The sequence below is a fragment of the Salarias fasciatus genome, chromosome 1 (genome assembly GCF_902148845.1).
Source record: "Salarias fasciatus chromosome 1, fSalaFa1.1, whole genome shotgun sequence".
Classification (NCBI taxonomy): domain Eukaryota; kingdom Metazoa; phylum Chordata; class Actinopteri; order Blenniiformes; family Blenniidae; genus Salarias; species Salarias fasciatus.
The window spans coordinates 40875735-40895825 of NC_043745.1; the positions used below are offsets into that span (position 1 = coordinate 40875735).

Consider the following 20091-nt stretch of genomic DNA (forward strand, 5'->3'; position numbering starts at 1 on the left):
CTTCCGGTCACGTCGTGGCTTCGGCCCGCTTTGAAGGGGAGAAAAAAAACTCAGTTGATTAAAAAAACTTGATTAATTAAAACTAAATCAGTGAATTGAAGAAATAAATCGTTGAATAAAATAAAAAAATAAAAAAAACATCTCCACAGAGTTGAAACGGAGCTGCTGCAGCAGGTCCTCCGCTCCAGCAGGGGGCGCCGGGCTGTGAGCGGAGAACCCGGATGTTCCCAAACCCGGAAGTGTCACGCGGCAGTGAAGTCCGACCCGGATCAGAGTGGACCGGGTCTAAAGCGGGCCTAAAGCGAGTCTGCGGCGGGTTGTGACGGTCAGAGTGGACCGGGTCTGAACCGGGTCGGAACCGCAGCATGGCGGCCCTGGACGTGGAGGACGAGAGCATCCTGGCCTCCATCTTCCGGGACAGCTTCCCGGACCTGCGACCGGGCCTGCCCCGGGACCACCCGGACTTCACGGCCTACTTGTCCGAGCTGAGCTCGTTCGGCCTGGAGAAGCTGGTCCGGGAGCCGGAGCGGCTGGAGGAGGAGCGGGCCCAGATCCTGCAGCAGACCCGGGAGCTGGCCTTCTCCAACTACCAGACCTTCATCCGAACCGCCGACTGCACCGAGCACATCTACCGGGACTTCGGCCGGGTGGAGGGCAGCGTGTCCCGCCTGCTCGACAAGCTGCCCGGCCTGGAGCAGAAGTGCAGGTCGGTAATAGATTACTTCAGGAGAGTACCGGGGGCTGGATGTGATGAAGACTGGGGGACCTCAGAGTACTGGAGTACTGTACCGACAATGTAACTAAAGTACTGTGAATACAATCGAACTAAAGTACTGCACCTACACTGTAACTAAAGTTGTGTAACTACAATGTTATGCGATTAAGTTCTGTAACTACAATGTACTTGTACTAAAGTAGCCTATTGTTCCTGGAGTGTATCGATACTGAAGTACTGGCACACTGTAGTAACTACTGAATGTACTGTACTGAATGGACCCTTCCTGTCTCTGTGGTGCGTTCACTGACCCTTCCTCCCTGCGGTGCGTTCACTGACCCCGTCCCTGCGGTGCGTTCAGGGGCTTCGTGCAGCAGGCGGAGCAGATCGGCGCGGCCCGCCGGATGAACAGCCTGACGCTGAACCGGCACACGGAGATCCTGGAGGTCCTGGAGATCCCCCAGCTGATGGACACCTGCGTGAGGAACGGCTACTACGAGGAGGCGCTGCAGCTCGCCGCGTACGTCCGCCGGCTGGAGAGGAAGCACGCCGCGCTGCCCGTCGTCCAGGTCAGAGCCGCCGGCGCTCCCCTCGTTCTGTCGCCGCTCCGCCGTGACCCCTGACCCCTGCCCTCCGCCCCCAGGCCATGGTCCAGGAGGTGCGGCAGTCCAGCCAGCTGATGCTGGGCCAGCTGCTGGCGGCGCTGCGCTGCGGCGCGCCGCTGCCGGCCTGCCTGCGCGTCATCGGCTTCCTGCGGCGGATGGACGTGTTCACCGAGGCGGAGCTGCGCGTCAAGTTCCTGCAGGCGCGCGGCTCCTGGCTGGACTCGGTGCTGGCCGCCGTGCCCGACGACGACCCCTACGCGCACGTCACCAAGACCATGGAGGCGTGCCGCGTGCACCTGTTCGACGTGGTCACGCAGTACCGCGCCGTGTTCTCCGACGAGGACGCGGCGGGCGCCGAGGCCCGGGTGTTCCAGGGCTGGGTGGCGCGGCGGGTGCGCGACTTCCTGCGCACGCTGGAGCGCGACCTGCGGCGCGGCGCCGGCGGCCGCCTGGACTCGCTGCTGGGCCAGTGCATGTACTTCGGCCTGTCCTTCAGCCGCGTGGGCGCCGACTTCCGCGGCCAGCTGGCGCCGCTGTTCTCCGCCGCGGCGGCCGAGGCGTTCGGCCGCGCCCTGCGGGACGCCGCCGACCGCTTCCGGGAGGACATGGGCGCGTACGCGCCGGTCGCTCTGCCCGCCGCGCTGGGCGGCGCGGCGCCCCCGCCCGCCCCGGCGCCGCAGGCCGGGACCCTGCAGCCCCCCATGGCCCTGCTGGACTTCCCGCCGCTCGCCTGCTTCCTCAACAACGTGCTGAACGCCTTCAACGAGCTGCGGCTGTGCTGCCCGCTGGGCCTGGGCCACACCGTCACCCGGCAGCTGCAGGACGCCCTGTGCACGGTGAGGCGGGGGCGGGGCCACAAACAGGAAGTGACAGGGAGAACCGCAGTGAGACAGGAAGTCTCTTCAATCACTGTTCAGTAAACAGCATGTCTCTGTCAGTCAGACCGGCTGTTTTCACTGTGACTGACTGACAGGAGCCTCGTTTCCTTGGAAACGAGGCTCCTGTTGTGTTCCAGGTGTGAGCTGTTGTGTTGTTGTGTTCCAGGTGTGCAATGAGCTGTTGTCGTTGTTGTTGTATCCAGGTGTGCAGTGAGCTGTTGTGTTGTTGTGTTCCAGGTGTGCAGTGAGCTGTTGTGTTGTTGTGTCCAGGTGTGCGGCGAGCTGCTGCTGTTCCACCGGGCCGAGCACTCGGCTCTGAGCAGCAGGGAGCAGGACGTCTTCGTCCAGATGTGTGTGTCGTTCGCCGAAGACCTGCTGCCCTTCATCAACCGCTGCCTGCAGCTGCTGTTCCCACACACACACATCGCCCAGTGCACCGGTACCACACACACACACACACACACACACACACACCCCAGCAACCACACATCACCCGCTCACTCTGCGTGTGTGTGTGTGTGTGTGTGTGTGTGTGTGTGTGTGTGTGTGTGTAGGGGTGTCTGTCTCTCAGCTCCAGAGGTTCGGTTCTGTCTTCCGGGTCGACGTCGACGTGGTTCTGGAGCCGCTGAACTTTCTTCTTCCTCGGAGGGAAACGGAACCGTTGCCGACGGCGACGCTGGACCCGGACCTCCTGGCCGAGCTCGGCAGCCTGACGCCGGACACACCCGGACCGGGACCGGGACCGGGACCGGGACCAGTAACACTGCAGGGTCCAGGTTCAGATGAAGGAGCTGAATCAGCAGAGCTGCAGTCAGACCGGGACCTGGACCCCCCTCTGGACTGAGGCCCGGGTCTGGACTGAGGCCCGGGTCTGGACTGAGGCCCGGGTCTGGACTGAGGCCCGGGTCTGGACCTTCTGAGTGACACGTTGGGTTTTGAGGGTTTTTTCATCAGAAGAAAAATACATGAAACTGTTTCCTGTCATTTGTTCTCAGTCGTCTTTTCTGAAGAGTCTGTCACTCAAACCGTTAACCTGCTAACCAACCTGTCACTCAAACCGTTAACCTGCTAACCAACCTGTTAATCAAACCGTTGACCTGCTAACCAACCTGTTAATCAAACCGTTGACCTGCTAACCAACCTGTCACTCAAACCGTTGACCTGCTAACCAGCCCGTCCGCCTGTCAGTCATCCTCCTGCTCTCAGGGTTTGATTGGTTCCCCTGTTGGTTCCCATGGTCACGGATTCTGCCTAGACAGCCTATCAGAGAGCAGGTGCTGCTGGAGCTCCGCCTCCCGACCAATCGGCTTCGTCCTCGTGGAGAGAAACACGTCCTCAGACAATCGCAGCTCGACGTCAGATCATTTATTGTGTTGTCACTGCCGACCGCCCGCTGCACCACCGCGCCCGTCTCCACGGCAACGTCACTTCTTGACGAACTTGCTGCGAGCGGCGTTGGGGTTGGCGCGCCGCCGCCCGCCGCCGCTCCGCCCGTCCCGGATGTGCAGGTGGGCGGCGCGGCTGCACACGTCGTTGAGGCAGAACGGCGACGCCCCGGCGGCGTAGTCGGGATCGAACACGTCCGTCTTCTGGCGAGCCTTCCTGGACAGGCGCTGCTGCGGGAAGCGCTGGTCCTCCACCAGCTGCGGGTTGTCGGCATGTTTCCCCCCGCGGGGCAGCGGCAGGGAGTGCTGCAACACACACACACACACACACACACACACACACACACACACACACACACACACACACACACACACACACACACACACACACACACACACACACACACACACACACACACACACACACACACACACACACAGCAGAGGATGGAGAAGGGTGGAGGTCAGCGGGTGGAGTCCAACAAGGCTCCAGTTCTCTAGTCCTGCAGCTTGTTAGCATTAGCACATTAGCATCAACTCCTGGTGCATATTAGCATTAGCTAACGGTGTGCACTAGCATTAATTCCTGGTACATGTTAGCATTAACGCATTAGCTCCTGGTGCATGTTAGCATTAGCGTTAGCCCCTGGCGGGCTGGCTCACCCGCAGCCCCCGGGGGTTCAGCACTTTGGGGTTTTTGGAGAAGTGCATCAGCGTGCTGCCGTCCTGGTTCACCGTCACCGCCAGCTTCTTCAGGGTTTGATTCCCGCAGTGAGGACAGAACACTTTGCTCATGTTGCTCGTCGTCCTGCAACCACACAACACTCAACGTCACTCACAACCCCAGGTCAAAGGTCAAAGAGCATGGCACGATTCATCACCTTCCAACAACTAACAATAGGTGTGTTCGACATGAGAAAGCCAGAGGCAGACCTTTAAGACTTTTGAGCCGCCCCGCCCAGATGTGGCCCGGCGTCACTGATACGTAGGACCTACGTAGGGCATCGAAAACTCGCGAGACCCAAACGAGATCGGTCCCAGAGGAGCCGCTGTGAGCTGCTGGAGAGCAACTCACCCTGCCTGGCCCAGCGCTCTGGTTCATACAGGCAGGGGATTGGACCCCAGCCCTCTCCTCATCAGTTTGATGACAACGCGCTTTATTTGCATAAATAAACACCCAGTCCCGGCTCCAGCCCAGTGTAGAGGGGGGAGGGGGGGCAGCGGCTACAAACCGGGGGGGGGGGGGGCGAAAAAGTAACGGAGCAACACAAAGACAGAATCCACAGATCAGAGGCCTGTTCTACTGTGTCCAACAACATATGATCATTAATCACACTGCTAAAAAGCACAAATAGTAATAAAACAAATGATAACCTTACCTTAGTAGAGCTGGAGTCTCCACTTTTTTTTTTTTTTTTTTTTGGAATTTTGAATAGCACAACACTTCATATTGATTTGACCAAGCCAGTGGAGTTTGCTGTTGTTTTTTAAGCACAAAATAGACTGAAAACTTTATTTATTAATTTTTTGGACTGAGGGGGCGAGGCAGTCTGCCCCCCTTGACGCCTGGTCCGCAGCAGCAGCACGCTTCACATGACAGAAGCCAAAACGTAACATAAAATTATTTTTTTTTTTTAAATTGTATTTATTTCAGTTAACTGAATATGAATTAACACAATGTGACACACAAAAGAAATTATGAATTCTTTTGTTTTTAATAAGAAAAACAAAATTACCCCTCTGACAGCCAGGGGGGGCAAGGAGGCACAGGCCGGGGGGGGGGGGGGGGGGGGGGGGGGGGCGGGCCTGTAAACACCCCCCACAGTGGAGTCATGAGAAACACCAACATGGACAACATGGAGAACATAGGGTTGTCCGACTTGGAGGCAGACTGATAACTCCGCCCCACGGCTGCGCCGTCTGCTTCGTCCAGCTCCGTCTGCCTCTGGCTTTGCCATCGTGAACGCACCTATTGGCTTTGAAAGGAGTGAAGCTGGCCTGAAGTTGGACTGAAGCTAGACTGAGGTTGGACTGAAGCCGGCCTGAAGCTGGACTGAGGTTGCCCTGTAGTTGGAGTGAGGTTAAAGTTGGCCTGAAGCCGGAGTGATGTCTAACTGAAGTTGGGGTGAAGCTGGAGTGATGTCTAACTGAAGTTGGGGTGAAGCTGGAGTGATGTCTAACTGAAGTTGGGGTGAAGCTGGAGTGATGTCTAACTGAAGTTGGGGTGAAGCTGGGCGAAGCTAACCTGAAGCAGGCGTGACAGCGGAGAACGTAACTTCGGGCCTGTTTGATGATCAGCCCGCTGACAGAGAGAACGTGGAGGCCGATCTGGATGAGAACGTTCTGGAAACACAAACACAGGAATAAACCTGAAGGCTGCGCCTCTTCACTGGTGTCACGGTTCGATTCCACGGTGCACCGCTCAGAACCGGCTCATTTACAACAGGTTCTGACTGAGTGTTCTCTTACTCTCTCTCTCTCTCACGCACACACACACACACGCACACACACACACACACACACACACACACACACACACACACACACACACACCACACCTGCATGGCGAAGTCCGTGGTCAGACAGCCCACTGTGACATCATCAGGAGTCGCCCAATCAGAAGACTCCATCTTCACCTGTCGGATGTTACTGGGAGTGATCCAACCTCCACCATCCTCTTCCTCCTCCTGCTCCTCCTCCTCCTGCTCCTCCTCCTCCTGCTCCTCCTCCTCTTCACCTGATTGGACTTCGTCTTTCCCAGGCTCCGCCCCCGGCTGTGGTGTTGCTCCGCCTCCTGACTGTGAGGACGAGCTGGTGAGCAGCTGATGGACAGACAGAGGACAAGTGGGCGTGTCCTCCAGAGGACTCACCAGCAGACGCAGCAGCTGGTCGTCCAACGGGGGCGGAGCTTCTCTCCAGAACAGGAAGCTGCTGAACTGCTGGCTGTCGGTCTGAGAGTCGTCTGGCTTCAGGTCCTCCAGTGGACCCTGACACACACACACACACACACACACACACACACACACACACAGACACAGACACAGACACAGACACAGACACAGACACAGACACAGACACACACACACACACACACACACACACACACACACACACACACACACACACACATTTGTCTTTCTATCCTCGTGGGGACCTTCCATTGACTCCCATTACCCTAACCCACACCAAAACAAAGCGTAGCCCTAAAGAAATGTTTTTGCACTTTGACTTTTTTCAGTAACAACATGGTCCAGAAAACAGTTTCCCCTCATGGGGACCCAAAAAATGTCCCCACGAGGCTGGTTGTTAAAACTTTATTTTAAGGCTGTGGCTCTCTGTAAGACTCTGCATTTAAGTAATGTTAATAAATGCTACAATAACACAAAGTCGTCATAATTTCAAATTTTCTGTCAACTTTTAACTGTTTTTGTTTGTTTTTTTCCATAAACACGGCGGGCTCCTCCAGCAGTCCAACACCAGGCTGAGCAGGTTTTCTGGGGAAACCCTGAGGCTCACCAGTAAACGCAGCAGCTCGTCATCCAATGGGGGCGGAGCTTCCCTCCAGAACAGGAAGCTGTTGAACTGCTCGCCGTCTGTCTCGCTTCCCGCCGCTGTCTGCTGGCGGCGGACACTGGGAGCGTCTGTGGCTTTCTGAGGACAGAGCAGCCGCGGTGAGACGGGGATGGCACGGCACGGCGGCGCTGCACGGCACGGCGGCGCTGCACGGCACGGCGGCGCTCCACGGCACGGCACGGCACGGCACGGCACGGCACGGCACGGCGCTGCACGGCACGGCGGCGCTCCACGGCACGGCGCTGCTCCACGGCGCTGCACAGCGGCGCTGCTCCACGGCACGGCGCTGCTCCACGGCACGGTGCTGCACGGCACGGCGCTGCTCCACGGCACGGCGCGGCACGGTACGGCACAGCGCTGTATGGCACGGTGCGGTAGCCTGGCTTGCCAGACTGACTGCATTTATGTGTTCCACACATATAAAGACGTCTGGCACGGCGCCATCGGGGCGGCGTTTCAAACTGGCACCGAGAGGCGGGGCTACTGAGCGGAGAGAACCGATCCAAGAAACGAGGCTGACAACAGGACGTACGCAGCGCTCCGCTGTAGTCGTTTTGTAGTCCAAAACATGGGATCATGGCGTGGAGTTTTCCGTCCATTTTACCCCCAAATTCCACCGGAAGCTTAAGCGCCGCGCCGGCGTCTTGTTCATGAAATCAACGCACACCGGGAGCGCGGCGCCGCGCCATTTAGAAGCGTCGACCTGAAGCGAATCACCAGCGCCGTGGCGCGCTCCTGCGTTCTGGTGATCCGTCGTAACACCGGGGCTTCTGGGACGCGGCGCGGCGCTGTAGCGTGGGATAATGTGGCGGAGGGATAATATGATGCATCACTAACTCCGCCTCTTGTGGGCTGTGATTGGCCCGGCACAAAGTTTGCCGGGCAGAAGTCAGATTCAAACCGCCGGTCCCAGACTGTTTCCCCATGAGGCCCTGAGCATGGAGAGACCGTCTGGAGGGCCAGGCTGACGGCGCGGCGCGGCACGGCACGGCGTGGAACGGCACAGCAAGGCGCGGCACGGCGCGGAACGGCACAGCAAGGCGCGGTACGACGAGGAACGGCAAGGCGCGGCGCAGCAAGGCACGCCGCGGAACGGCACGGCGTGGCACGGCAAGGCATGGCGCGGAACGGCACGGCGCGGCACGACGAGGAACGGCACGGCACCATGCGACACGTCAGTACCTTGGAGGGGAAGTGGAACCCTGCCACGTTGACTGGGGCCTCCGGGTGGCGCTGTGTGCTCAGGACGTTGACCTGGAACACACGGAGCTCATGAGGGGCAGAGACAGGAAGTTGGGGCGGCGGCGGCTCGGAGACAGGAAGTCGGGGCAGCGGCGCAGAGCGCCGGCCCGTACCTGGACCTCCGGGTCTGTCTTCAGGTGCTGCGAGCCCACATGCTCCAGCTCCAGCTGGTACGTCAGCGCCAGAACCTTGATGTCCGTCGCCGACAGGCTGGGGTAGTCCCCCGTCTTCTTAGAGAACTCCGTCACTGCAGAGACAACCGGAGACGGAACCTTCAGAGTCCAGGGTCTGGACCAGAACCCGAGTCTGGACCTGAGCGGTGACCATGACTGGTTAGTTAAGGTTAGTTAACGTGTCTGATGTGTTCTGGGTTAGTTAAGGTTAGTTAAGGCTAGCTAAGACTAGTTACCATGTCTGTGTTTCAGGTTAGTTAAGGTTAGTTAAGGCCAGCTAAGACTAGTTACCATGTCTGTGTTTCAGGTTAGTTAAGGTTAGTTAAGGCTAGCTAAGACTAGTTACCATGTCTGATGTGTTTCAGGTTAGTTAAGGTTAGTTAAGGCTAGTTACCTTGTCTTATGTGATCTGGGTTAGTTAAAGCGACACTAAGGAACTTTCAGTTTGGGTTGATTTTGGCGGCGCCAGTGGACAAAGCGGTAGTGTTTTGCCTGAAGGAATACCACAGTTCCCATGAGGCCTAGCGCGTGGCGTGGTGAAATGCGGCTCCCGGTGGCGTGCCGTCGGACTGAACTCCCTACATTTGTTTGCAGTGGCTGTGAGAAGGACCAACAAGTCCTCCAATTCAAACGACCACAGTGGTCATGCCTCAAATTGCGACCACGGGGTACGCTTTAAAATCAAGCGCCCCCTATTGGCCGTATAAATAATGTCACAGACACCACGGACTGGAGTTTTTTTTGGGTTTTTTTTGAGGGAACAGAGCGGAGTGAGTTGTACTTAATAATAATAATTCCATTTGACTGCAAATACAATTCTCTGCATTGAATGACTTCAGTTTGATTTTCAAAACAGAACCAAACCTTTGAAATAGTTTCTGAAACCGATCAGAAGCCACAATATGAACCACAATAACAAAACAAAAAACAAATCTCTAGAATGGAGAAATATCTGTATTGTAATTTGCACAGTGCTTCTCTTGAGTCAGATATACTCTGTCTTTAAGGTTTCACTCCAGTTATGGATGTGATCTGCGGTTTTTCGTTCCTCCGTGCCTCCTGACAGCGTTCTCTGCAGAGCTACCGCTCCGCTGCGTCCTTGACAACCAGTCGCGGTTGTTAAGGACTCTGACCTCCGACCCGGAAGCTGATGTGCGTCACGGACTGCATTTTTTTTCTTGAAGAACGAAGTTTTGTTTTTTAACTAATGAGTGCCCACAAATGCTCCTCTTTGCATTAAATAACAACAGACTGTGTGATTATGGTGACTGACAGGTTCGAGGTGTAGAATGTGCCTGAAGCTCCATGTTTGCCGCTCTGTTTGAACCGACTAGCTTAGCTACAAGCAATCGGAGGTGTGCTCATGTGACCAGGCCGCAAAGAATCATGGGAATCGTAGTGCGAAGAACACCAGCGGTCTCATATGCACAATAACCCGCCGCATCCGTCTCATATGCACATCTGCTCGGCGGGAGTATGCACCAGATCAAACGGGCTTCCACATCTCTGGAGCCAGGCCTGTTTGACACGAACGTTTCGAAACGCTCATGTCAAACAGGCCTGGTTCCAGAGAAGGGGAAATTAAAAATGTGTCACACATACAGTCAAAAGGGGGCGCTTGATTTTAAAACGTACCCCGTGGTCGTAATTTGAGGCATGAATTAACGACCACTGCGGTCGTTAACTAGGGGAGGACAGTCTCGAAGGACGGATAGCGACGAGGTGATGAATCTAATGGCGGCTGTGTAAAAGGCTGGGTTCAGGGAGCGTCCGGGTTGGTTCCCGGCAGCCGGAGAGGACGTCGTGTCATCAGCTGTGGCGTTAGAATGCTCAGCGGAGCGTGTGGCCGAGCAGACCCTGCTCCTTCAGATTAGCCTAAATTACTGTTCTTGTGAGCCTGGCTTTTCCTCCACCTTTCCTGCCTCACCTTACAGACGTGCGCGCTCGTTGTTGATGCCTCGGATCCACAGCGAATGACCGAAAACTGATAGGTGTTCACGGCCATCAAGAATAAACACCTTTGAAGATCAGTAAACCTCCCTCCTGTGTTCTTACCGACACCCATCTAGAATGCTGGATCAACCCCAACCAACTGCGCTACTCCACCTTATCTCATTTACATTTGGTCCTTCGACCCGGATTCAACGTTCAAGATGTACTCGGACGAGGAGCTCTTCCCTAATGTGAGGCCCAAGCGACAGAGATCTCGGCCTGCCAGGTTCCAGGACTACGAGGGTCGTCGTCCTCCCAGGTCGCCACAGCGGAGGCCGCTGAAAGATCCGATAGAGTCTAAAGGATAAGCAATGTTCCATCGTGACGTGACGCACGCCGTGAAGCAGTCCTCACATGTGGAGTGTTTCAGTGAGCAGGGTTCCTGCCACCCTCCTCACCGCTGCTCCGTCCAGGTGGAGCAACACCGACGGCCTCAGCCGACAGAGGCTCGTTCAGCTGCTGGAGGTCGATGTGTCGTCACAGAAGACGTGAAAATGTTTTATTAAGGTTGAAAAGTTCCTTAGTGTTCGTGTAAAGGTTAGTTAAGGCTAGTTACCGTGTCTGATGTGTTCCGGGTTAGTTAAGGCTAGTTAAGACTAGTTAAGGCTAGTTACCGTGTCTGATGTGTTCCGGGTTAGTTAAGGCTAGTTAAGACTAGTTAAGGCTAGTTACCGTGTCTGATGTGTTCCGGGTTAGTTAAGGCTAGTTAAGACTAGTTAAGGCTAGTTACCGTGTCTGATGTGTTCCGGGTTAGTTAAGGCTAGTTAAGACTAGTTAAGGCTAGTTACCGTGTCTGATGTGTTCCGGGTTGGTTAAGGCTAGTTAAGACTAGTTACCGTGTCTGATGTGTTCCGGGTTAGTTAAGGCTAGTTAAGACTAGTTAAGGCTAGTTACCGTGTCTGATGTGTTCCGGGTTAGTTAAGGCTAGTTAAGACTAGTTAAGGCTAGTTACCGTGTCTGATGTGTTCCGGGTTGGTTAAGGCTAGTTAAGACTAGTTACCGTGTCTGATGTGTTCCGGGTTAGTTAAGGCTAGTTAAGACTAGTTAAGGCTAGTTACCGTGTCTGATGTGTTCCGGGTTGGGCTCCCTGAAGGTCAGCCGGTACGGTAAGAAGCTCAGACTTCTTCTCGTCTCTTTGTCACGAATTTCATCCACAACGTCCCTCAGAGTGTAAATATTCCTCCCAATGTCCTGAAACACACACACACACACACACACACACACACACACACACACACACACACACACACACACATTTGAACACATCGATCAGTTAAAGCTGCGTTTCCACAGGGAGCAGTACGGGTCCAGCACGGTCCTGATCGGTACAGATCCAGGACCGTTTTGAACAGTACGGGTCCAGGACGGTACGGGTCTAGGATGGTCCTGAAGGGTACGGGTCCAGGACGGTCCTGAACAGGGTTTTGTCTGCGGTCTCCACTGTCTCTCAGCTTCGTCTGACCCTGTCCCCAGATGGTCGTCCTCACAGCTTCACTCAGTGGACAGACAACAACCAACCCGAACCGTGAAGACGCACAAGAGGAGCTGTGAAGACCAGGGTCCAGGTCCAACTCTTTCACCTGTCCCAGTCCTCTCTCCTCCCTCTCTCCTGTCCCGGTCCTCTCTTCCTCCTCACCCTCTGTCCTGTTCCTCTCTCCTGCCTCCCCCCTCACCTGTCCCCTCCCTCCTGTCCCGGTCCCCTTCCTCCCTCCTGTTCCTCTGTCCCAGTCCGCTGTCCTCCCTCCTGTTCCTCTGTCCCAGTCCGCTGTCCTCCCTCCTGTCCCGGTCCCCTTCCTCTCTCCTCCCTCCTGTCCCTCTGTCCCAGCCCTCTCTCCTCCCTCCTGTCCCGGTCCCCTGTCCTCCCTCCTTTCCCTCTGTCCCAGCCCTCTCTCCTCCCTCCTGTCCCGCTCCCGGTCCCCTGTCCTCCCCCCTGTCCCGGTCCCGGTCCCGGTCCCTGTCCCGGTCCCGGTCCCCTGTCCTCCCCCCTGTCCCTGTCCCGGTCCCGGTCCCCTGTCCTCCCCCCTGTCCCTGTCCCGGTCCCCTGTCCCCTGTCCTCCCCCCTGTCTCACCTGTAGAGGAGCCTTTTTTAAAAACGCTCCAGCGTCCGCCACAACATGCTCCACCAAGCTGGGCGCCATCTTGGTCAGTGATCGAGGGGCGGGCGACCAATCACAGGAGAGACCGCGGTCACGTGGCAAAAGGTGCGTTCAAGAGCAGACTGAGTGTCGGTCATTTCCAAACTCGCATAGCTGGTGGACAGTCTAGGGGTGCAACGGTTCAGTCAGCCCACGGTTCGGTTTGTACCTCGGTTTCGGGATTACCGGTTCGGTTCGGTTCGGTTCGTGCTTTGCATTAAAAAAACAAGAAGTTTGACTTTCCAAAAGATTCCTTTTATTTTGCTTTAAAGAAAACTAAATTATGACAATGCTTCTTAGTCTTAAAGGTATAATACAACATTTTCTTGAAAAGACGAAGCCCCAAGTCTGTTACTCACTTTTTGAACAACGCCATGCTCCAGACCATCCGCCCGGCTCTCCTGCTTCTCCCAGAAAACGCGGAAGTGTACGAGCGCGAACTCCTCTTCTCCGGCGTGCACGGCTCTGTTTACAGTTTCTGCGATCCGCCTCGCTCATAAATAAAGCTTTTTTTTCCCGAAACAGCTACAGTTTCATTATGTCAGACTGGCCATCGGTCAGTACGAGCTCAGAAGCTCACCGGCTACATAAACACTCTGAATGCGCAAAAGGGAGAAGCTGATTGGGCGCGAGCACGGAGAACCGCCTTACGAAAGCAGCTCGTCAGAATGATTGACAAACAGACCCACCAGTTATTTAGGTGATCCACCCGGAAATCAAAATGTTGTATTACACCTTTAACTATTATATGGCTGATACATGTTTTCAGGGTGAGGTTAGGTTATAAAAATAAAATGCAATATAATAATTAATATGGAAACAGCAATACTGTGATGATTAAAAGATAACAATGGCAATAATAGTCTTAATAGCAATTATAAAATTTAAATATAACAAAAATATTTTACTAACTGTGATAGCAACATGTGATAATAATAGATATAACAGTACGATATCACAATAATGCTGATCAGAATCATACAACAGCAATCAAGTACAATATACATCCTTAAACCAATTCTCTCAATAAGAATCTGAAGAGTTTATGACTTCATTTCATTCTGTTTATGTCTGTGTGTCCTCCATGTATGTTTACAATAAACTTGATCAGAAGTTGAAAACTGATGGATTTATGGTCACTTCTAAGCGGCACACAGCAGCAGACTCACGTGACAACAATGCTTGTTTTCTTTGGTTGTTGCGCTATTTTAGCCCCGCCCCTTCCCTTTTTTGATTGACAGGTATGTGACAGGCTTGTGTGTGACTTGTCCCGGGTGCACAGCGGCGGCGGGCCAGACAAATCTGTGGACGGATTTAAAGAGACAGATGTTGGTTTGTGGATCTGTGGACGGATTTAAAGAGACAGATGTTGGTTTGTGGATCTGTGGACGGATTTAAAGAGACAGATGTTGGTTTGTGGATCTGTGGACGGATTTAAAGAGACAGATGTTGCTTCTGAGGCTCTTCTTCATGGTGTTGATCGTGTTTGAAGCAGTATCAATCCTGGCAGCTGTAACGCAACGACAACAGCAGTGTTGATTACAGACATTTCTTTAATGATAATTCTATTTAGCAGACGCTCTTGTTAAAAGCAAACGTACAACACACTCCTTCACACACCAGTGGAGGTAGAGTTGTTCTGATTCCGATACCAGGATCGGAAATTGCGCCGATACTGCCGAAAATGCTGGTATCGGTATCGGCGAGTCCTGGAGTCCGGGCACCGATCCGAGACCACGTCAGTAATTACATTAGTAATCTATTTACTGGTCAGCTCCGTTAGCTCCTTTAGCTCCTTTAGCTCCGTTAGCACTGACACTTCTTCTTCTGTAATGCTTTATGGCAGCTTGCAGCCGGTTGGCCGCACTACCGCCATCTGCTGGCCGTTAGCTCTGACAGTTCTTTGCCGCTGCGCTGCAGCTGCTGTTTTTGAGAAGAGGAACGGATCACATGACTGATGGACAGCGCCCGTTAAAGAAACCTATTTTTTTGTTCAGAGAGCAGCTTCTGCTCTTTGGATTTTTATCTTTTGAATGTGACTGCATAGGTTGGTTTTGGACTGTAACATTTTGGAAAGTAATCTTTTAAGTTGCTGTTGAACTATTTTTTTACTGTTCTATTTAAACTCCCTGTTCATTTTACTGTTATGTTTGCACCCTAATTAAATAAATATTTCTAGATTTGTTTATTAAGTTACTGTTGCACTACTGTTATTTATACTGTTTTATCTAAATGCCTTCATTTTACAATATTGTGTCTGTACTTTTATTTAAAAATGCAACAACATATATTCCCAGATTTATTTAAGTTGTCGTTGCACTACTGTTTAATATTGTTCTATTTAAATTCCCTCTTAATCTAAAAATATCAGGGCTGCACTTTAAGTTATTGAAAATGATTATTCCTAGACTGATTTAGTTCAGTTGCATTTGCACTGCTGTTTTTTATACTGTTCTATTTAAAAATACACGGCTTGAATTTGCTGTATTGATTCATGTTTTAGGGAGTTTAACCTGAGCCGGGCCTCACCACCGTGATGATCATGTGACAGTCCTGCAGGCGAGGCCTGGTGATATTTTATAATATACTGGTATCGGATCGGTACTCGGTATCGGCCGATACCAACAGTAAAAGTATCGGAATCGGTATCGGGAGGCAAAAAACGGTATCGGAACATCTCTAAGTGGAGGCGGCTGCCATGCTCAGTCCGTCCACCGGGGGCAGAAGGGTCTGTCTGCAGCCTGCAAGACGGAGGCGTGTCGTGTAGTGACGTCACTACACGACACGCCCACTACAGCGCTACACGACACGCCCACTACAGCGCTACACGACACGCCCACTACAGCGCTACACGACACGCCCACTACAGCACTACACGACACGCCCACTACAGCGCTACACGACACGCCCACTACAGCGCTACACGACACGCCCACTACACCGCTACACGACACGCCCACTACAGCGCTACACGACACGCCCACTACACCGCTACACGACACGCCCACTACACCGCTACACGACACGCCCACTACAGCGCTACACGACAGCCTCTCTCTTGCAGGCAGCAGGCAGAAACACTTGGAGAACAGTTTGAACGTTTTCCAGCTGCACAAAATTCTACGGTTTGCTTGTGCATTCTTTGCCCTATAATGAATGTTTTCAAAAGCGTACAGATGTCGTTGTTGTTAGTATTATTATTATTATTATTATTATTATTATTATTATCTAAGTGGGAAAAGAATTTTTGAGGCAGGATTTAATGAGCATTAAAGCAGCAAAATAGCCTAAAACAGTTTGCATTACTTCAGACTCTGAAAAATGTAATTTCCATTAATCAATAGGGATTGAGGTGGGAATTTTCTTTGACTGCTACAAGAAAAAACATTAAAATTAAATAAGTAAAAGAATGTGTGATGACAGTAATTTTATTCATCTTTAATGGAGAATTCATTTGTGAATTCTCCACTTTGTAGGCTCCTGAGGAGAGAGCAGTGTGACCCCCCCTTGCTCCCATGTTTCACCTCTTGACCTCAGCAGGGTCGTCAGCAGCATGGGCACACCCTGGGCTCTGGGAGGCTGTGGGCCTCTCCTGGAGCTCAGCTGCTGGTCCTCTCTTTACCTGCAACACCTCTTGGACTTTGTTTGGAATTCTGATTCCTTTAGTCCACCCTGCAACACCACGTACACTCCTACACCCATCACTCACATCACGAATCACACAGACCACACGCTGTGATAACTTTGTGCATCTCCCTCCTCCGTCTTGGCCGTTCTGTGACAAGCAGCCGTTCATTACTGCTGTTTCTGGTCTGTCAAATGTGTTTGCAGTGAAGAGGGAGATCTTATCACATTCATGTGTAATCTGGTACTTTATGAACATGTGTTTTTTGATGTCATGTCATGTGAATGGCTCTGTGAAATGTAGAAACTGAATATGTTCTACACAAACATAATGTATAATAAATATAAAAAAAAATAAAACATTTCAAAGCGTCTCACATTTTATTTTACACATTATTGGCTGTGAAGCCATTCCAGCCTCAGAGGACAGGGCTCGTTCCACTGTTCTCTTGAACGCTCGGAGCTTCACTGCTGCCTCCTCTGATCCGAGCCTCGCCGCTGTTTCCTCCATCATTTTCTATTCACTGTCAGAAAAGAACAAACATTAAAGGTTTTCAATTAGATGTCGCAGTACACATTGAAATATGTCTCATCTGTTCAGGGTCATGTGCATTTATTAATTAAACTGTAACTTTTGTGACTGTAGGAAGTACACGACTGACTGTAAATATGAACAACTTTAACATCACAAATGCTTGCAGACAAGCTGTCAATTCACTGATAGGGCCAGCTTATGTCACCCTCCAGCTGGTGATAATAATTACTGATATGATGCTATTAATCATTTTAAACTGCTGCACTGGACCACGCTGAGAAAAATGTGTTTCTGCTCGCTATGTTACAACACCGACTGGCGTTAGCTTAGACTCACCTCCTTAAGCCACCCCTTTTAAGTAGCATAAAACAAATAACATTTTGTCACTTATCAAACAGGCAAATAACGTTAACCCCCTCTAAAAGTTTCCTGAGTTTCCTCACCAACAGGCTGGCCTGGTTCTGTTTCATGCAATTGATAAATCTTACTTGCTACAACTATAAATAAATAAAATACGCTGACACTCACAGTCTGCATACGGTCCGCCATTTTTCTTTTTTTACTTCATTTCTGCTTTGAGGGGTGTCAGGTAGCGCGGTGGAGTGGGCGTGTCGTGTAGTGACGTCACTACACGACACGCCCACCACACGACACGCCTCCGTCTTGCAGGCTGCAGACAGATACACTTGGCCCAAAGACACCTGGGCAAGACACTGAAATTATTGTCACTCTTATGGTGCGTTCACACCGGACGCGTCGCAAGTGTCGTGAGCGGCGCTTTTCTATGCAAAGTCTATGGTGGACGAGCGTCGTGGAGCGGCGGGCGGCGGGGCGGCGCATCAGGAGCGTCATGAGCGTCGCTTTTCCAGCGTTTCGAGCGTCGACCCCCACGACGCTCGTCCCCGGCGTCAGGAGCGTCGTGAGCGTCGTGAGCGTCGCTTTTTGAGAGTTGGGAAAACTGAACTTTCGACGCGCTGCCGCTGAGCGTCAACCAATCAGAGACGATCCCTCCGGTGCTACGTCACTACGAGTGATCCGAGCACCGATGCGGGCCAACCAGCCAGTGTTGCTAACTTGACGACTTTCTCGCTAAATCTGGCGACTTTCCAAAGCCTCTTGGCGACGTTTTTTTGTCAAAAGCAACTAGCGACAAATCTAGCAACCTTCTCTGGTGCTCTGGAGACGTGACAGGACGTCTCGCTGCTGTCGTCAATGAGCAGCAGGTGCTGCGTGAGCCCCTCCCCGTCCCAAAGCGCTCACAGCGGTCAGTCTCAGCAGCGCCCCCTGCTGCAGACAGAGCAGAGAGGAGCAGAGCAGACAATAGCGACTTTTCCGACGACGACGCGGTCTAGCTTTATTTAACAAATAAAGCCAAGCCGCTCTCCTGATGCGATCCGCCATAGCTGGAAACAGAAATCAGCCTCCGGCGCACCAATTAACTGACGTGTATCAAGAGCGTCGCGAGCTTTGTGACCACCCGGTGTCAAGCGTCGTGTTTAAAGCGTCACAAGCGTCAGCTTCGAGGCGTCCCGAGCGTCGACGACGCCCGCGACGCGTCCGGTGTGAATGCCCCATTAGGAAGAAAGCATTTTTTCCACGTGCCATGGGAGGGAGGGAGGGAGGGACACCTCCACTAGATGGCCGCCGTCTGCAGGGTCTACCCAGAGCCCCATCAGAGCAGCGTCCTGGAGCTCCACAGTGAACTTTGTTATTCTCCACCTTCCTCTGTGTGAAGGTTCTGATGGAACTGCTGTGGTTCATCTGGAGAATCGTTCCTCTCCACACACACTCCCCACTTTCTCCACAGGAGACGCTGACGGCAGTTTTCCCCAGATGTCTCTGAACGCACCGTGACGTCACCGCCGGGTCACGTGGTGTTGTTGCCGGAGAAGAAGCAAAGATGGCGGCGCGCTGGAGCAGCGAGAATGTGGTGGTGGAGTTCAGGGACGCACAGGTACGTCTGCGTGCGCGTGACGCGCAGGTGTTCCCGCGAAAACCCTGCAAAAAAGTAAAACAATTAACCCCGCCAAAGAGTAGATTCCCGGGAAAATCCTGGAAATCAAACAAGCACGCAGAAGTGAAGGGAGAGTATCAGAACGACATTCCAGCAGCTGCTGCTGCTCGCGATGAATCAGCTGAATAAATAAATCTGCAGGAACTCTGTTACTGATGCATCCTGGGAACTGGGAGCGTTTACAGCCGAGAAAGACAACTAGAGAGAGACGAGTTGAAAAAGTCTGCTGGTGAACGTCAATCAGACCTCCTCTGACGTCACCTGCCCTGGTTACCATGGAGATGGCCGCCTGTTGTTGCCATGGTTTTGCGCTGCCGTCATAACAGAACTAATGAAAGTTGCGATCTGTGCTTTCAGGCCACCGCCATGTCTGTCAACTGTCTGGGCTCCCATGCTGTGCTGTCAGGGTGAGGCCAGACACCTGAACGCACCACTGCACCAGACACCTGAGCGCACCACTGCACCAGACACCTGAACGCACCACTGCACCAGACACCTGAACATACTACTGCACCAGACACCTGAACGCACCACTGCACCAGACACCTGAACATACTACTGCACCAGACATCTGAATGCACCACTGCACCAGACACCTGAACGCACCACTGCACCAGACACCTGAGCGCACCACTGCACCAGACACCTGAACGCACCAAAACACCTGAGCGCACGACACCCGACACCTGAACGCACCACTGCACCAGACACCTGAACGCACCAAAACACCTGAGCGCACGACACCCGACACCTGAACGCACCACTGCACCAGACACCTGGCACCAAAACACCTGAATGCACGACACCCGACACCTGAACGCACCACTGCACCAGACACCTGGCACCAAAACACCTGAACACACCACAACACCTGACACACCACTGCACCTGAACGCACCACGACACCCGACACCACCTGAAAACACCTGGACGCACCACTATCCCTGAACGTACCACGACACCCGACACCATCTGAACGCACCACAACACCTGACACCACCTGAAAACACCTGAATGCATCACAACACCTGAATGCACCACAACACCTGACACCACCTGAAAACACCTGAACGCACCACTGCACCTGAACACACCACAACACCTGACACCACCTGAAAACACCTGAAAACACCCAAACACACAATGAGAGAAGACTGAGCAGAAACTTACTCTGTCTTACTGTCCCTCACCCTGCCACTCTCTCACCCCTTCACCTGTCA

At 53.0% G+C, this 20091-nt stretch overlaps 3 protein-coding genes and 1 long non-coding RNA gene across 7 annotated transcripts in view; 2 read left to right on the plus strand and 2 right to left on the minus strand.

The window, feature by feature from the left end:
- The first annotated feature begins 204 nt into the window (after positions 1-204).
- cog8 (component of oligomeric golgi complex 8) lies at positions 205-3182 on the plus strand. 2 transcript variants are annotated; one of them, XM_030089181.1, is made up of 6 exons: positions 205-706; positions 1077-1284; positions 1359-2156; positions 2469-2637; positions 2753-3043; positions 3098-3182. In XM_030089181.1, exons 1-5 carry the CDS (start codon positions 366-368, stop codon positions 3040-3042), a joined length of 1806 nt encoding a protein of 601 aa, XP_029945041.1. In that variant the 5' UTR covers positions 205-365; the 3' UTR covers position 3043; positions 3098-3182. The 2 variants fall into 2 exon arrangements, with proteins under 2 accessions (XP_029945041.1, XP_029945034.1); XM_030089174.1 differs by having other exon boundaries at positions 2753-3182.
- A 352-nt stretch (positions 3183-3534) lies between these two features.
- nob1 (NIN1 (RPN12) binding protein 1 homolog) lies at positions 3535-12738 on the minus strand. The gene is made up of 10 exons (XM_030089196.1): positions 12633-12738; positions 11622-11754; positions 8512-8645; positions 8339-8410; positions 7100-7234; positions 6454-6570; positions 6142-6381; positions 5829-5926; positions 4247-4391; positions 3535-3889 (listed from the first exon to the last, which is right to left on the minus strand). Exons 1-10 carry the CDS (start codon positions 12699-12701, stop codon positions 3623-3625), a joined length of 1410 nt encoding a protein of 469 aa, XP_029945056.1. The 5' UTR covers positions 12702-12738; the 3' UTR covers positions 3535-3622.
- Positions 12739-13767: 1029 nt separating this feature from the next.
- Positions 13768-20091, minus strand: part of LOC115386285 (uncharacterized) — a 7740-nt gene continuing 1416 nt past the window's right edge. The window contains exons 2-4 of the long non-coding RNA XR_003931282.1: positions 18707-18855; positions 16701-16846; positions 13768-14000 (exon numbers count right to left, since the gene is read on the minus strand). This is a non-coding gene — a long non-coding RNA (uncharacterized LOC115386285). The remainder of the gene's footprint in view (positions 14001-16700; positions 16847-18706; positions 18856-20091) is intronic.
- Positions 18745-20091, plus strand: part of wdr59 (WD repeat domain 59) — a 20166-nt gene continuing 18819 nt past the window's right edge. For all 3 annotated transcript variants that reach the window (XR_003931281.1, XM_030088506.1, XM_030088512.1), the window contains exons 1-2: positions 18745-18811; positions 19229-19278. Coding sequence is in view for 2 of the 3 variants with exons in the window: in XM_030088506.1 (XP_029944366.1) it covers positions 18758-18811; positions 19229-19278 (104 nt within the window). In the remaining variant the exon portion in view is untranslated. The remainder of the gene's footprint in view (positions 18812-19228; positions 19279-20091) is intronic.

Coding starts and splice junctions, on each gene's coding strand:
- cog8 (XM_030089174.1), top strand. CDS start 366: ATGGCGGCCCTGGACGTGGAGGACGAGAGCATCCTGGCCTCCATCTTC. Junction 707..1,076: donor GGCCTGGAGCAGAAGTGCAG/GTCGGTAATAGA, acceptor CGGTGCGTTCAG/GGGCTTCGTGCAGCAGGCGG. Junction 1,285..1,358: donor CCGCGCTGCCCGTCGTCCAG/GTCAGAGCCGCC, acceptor CTCCGCCCCCAG/GCCATGGTCCAGGAGGTGCG.
- nob1 (XM_030089196.1), bottom strand. CDS start 12,701: ATGGCGCCCAGCTTGGTGGAGCATGTTGTGGCGGACGCTGGAGCGTTT. Junction 6,571..7,099: donor ACGAGCTGCTGCGTTTACTG/GTGAGCCTCAGG, acceptor TGTGTGTGTCAG/GGTCCACTGGAGGACCTGAA. Junction 5,927..6,141: donor CCACGGACTTCGCCATGCAG/GTGTGGTGTGTG, acceptor TTGTGTTTCCAG/AACGTTCTCATCCAGATCGG.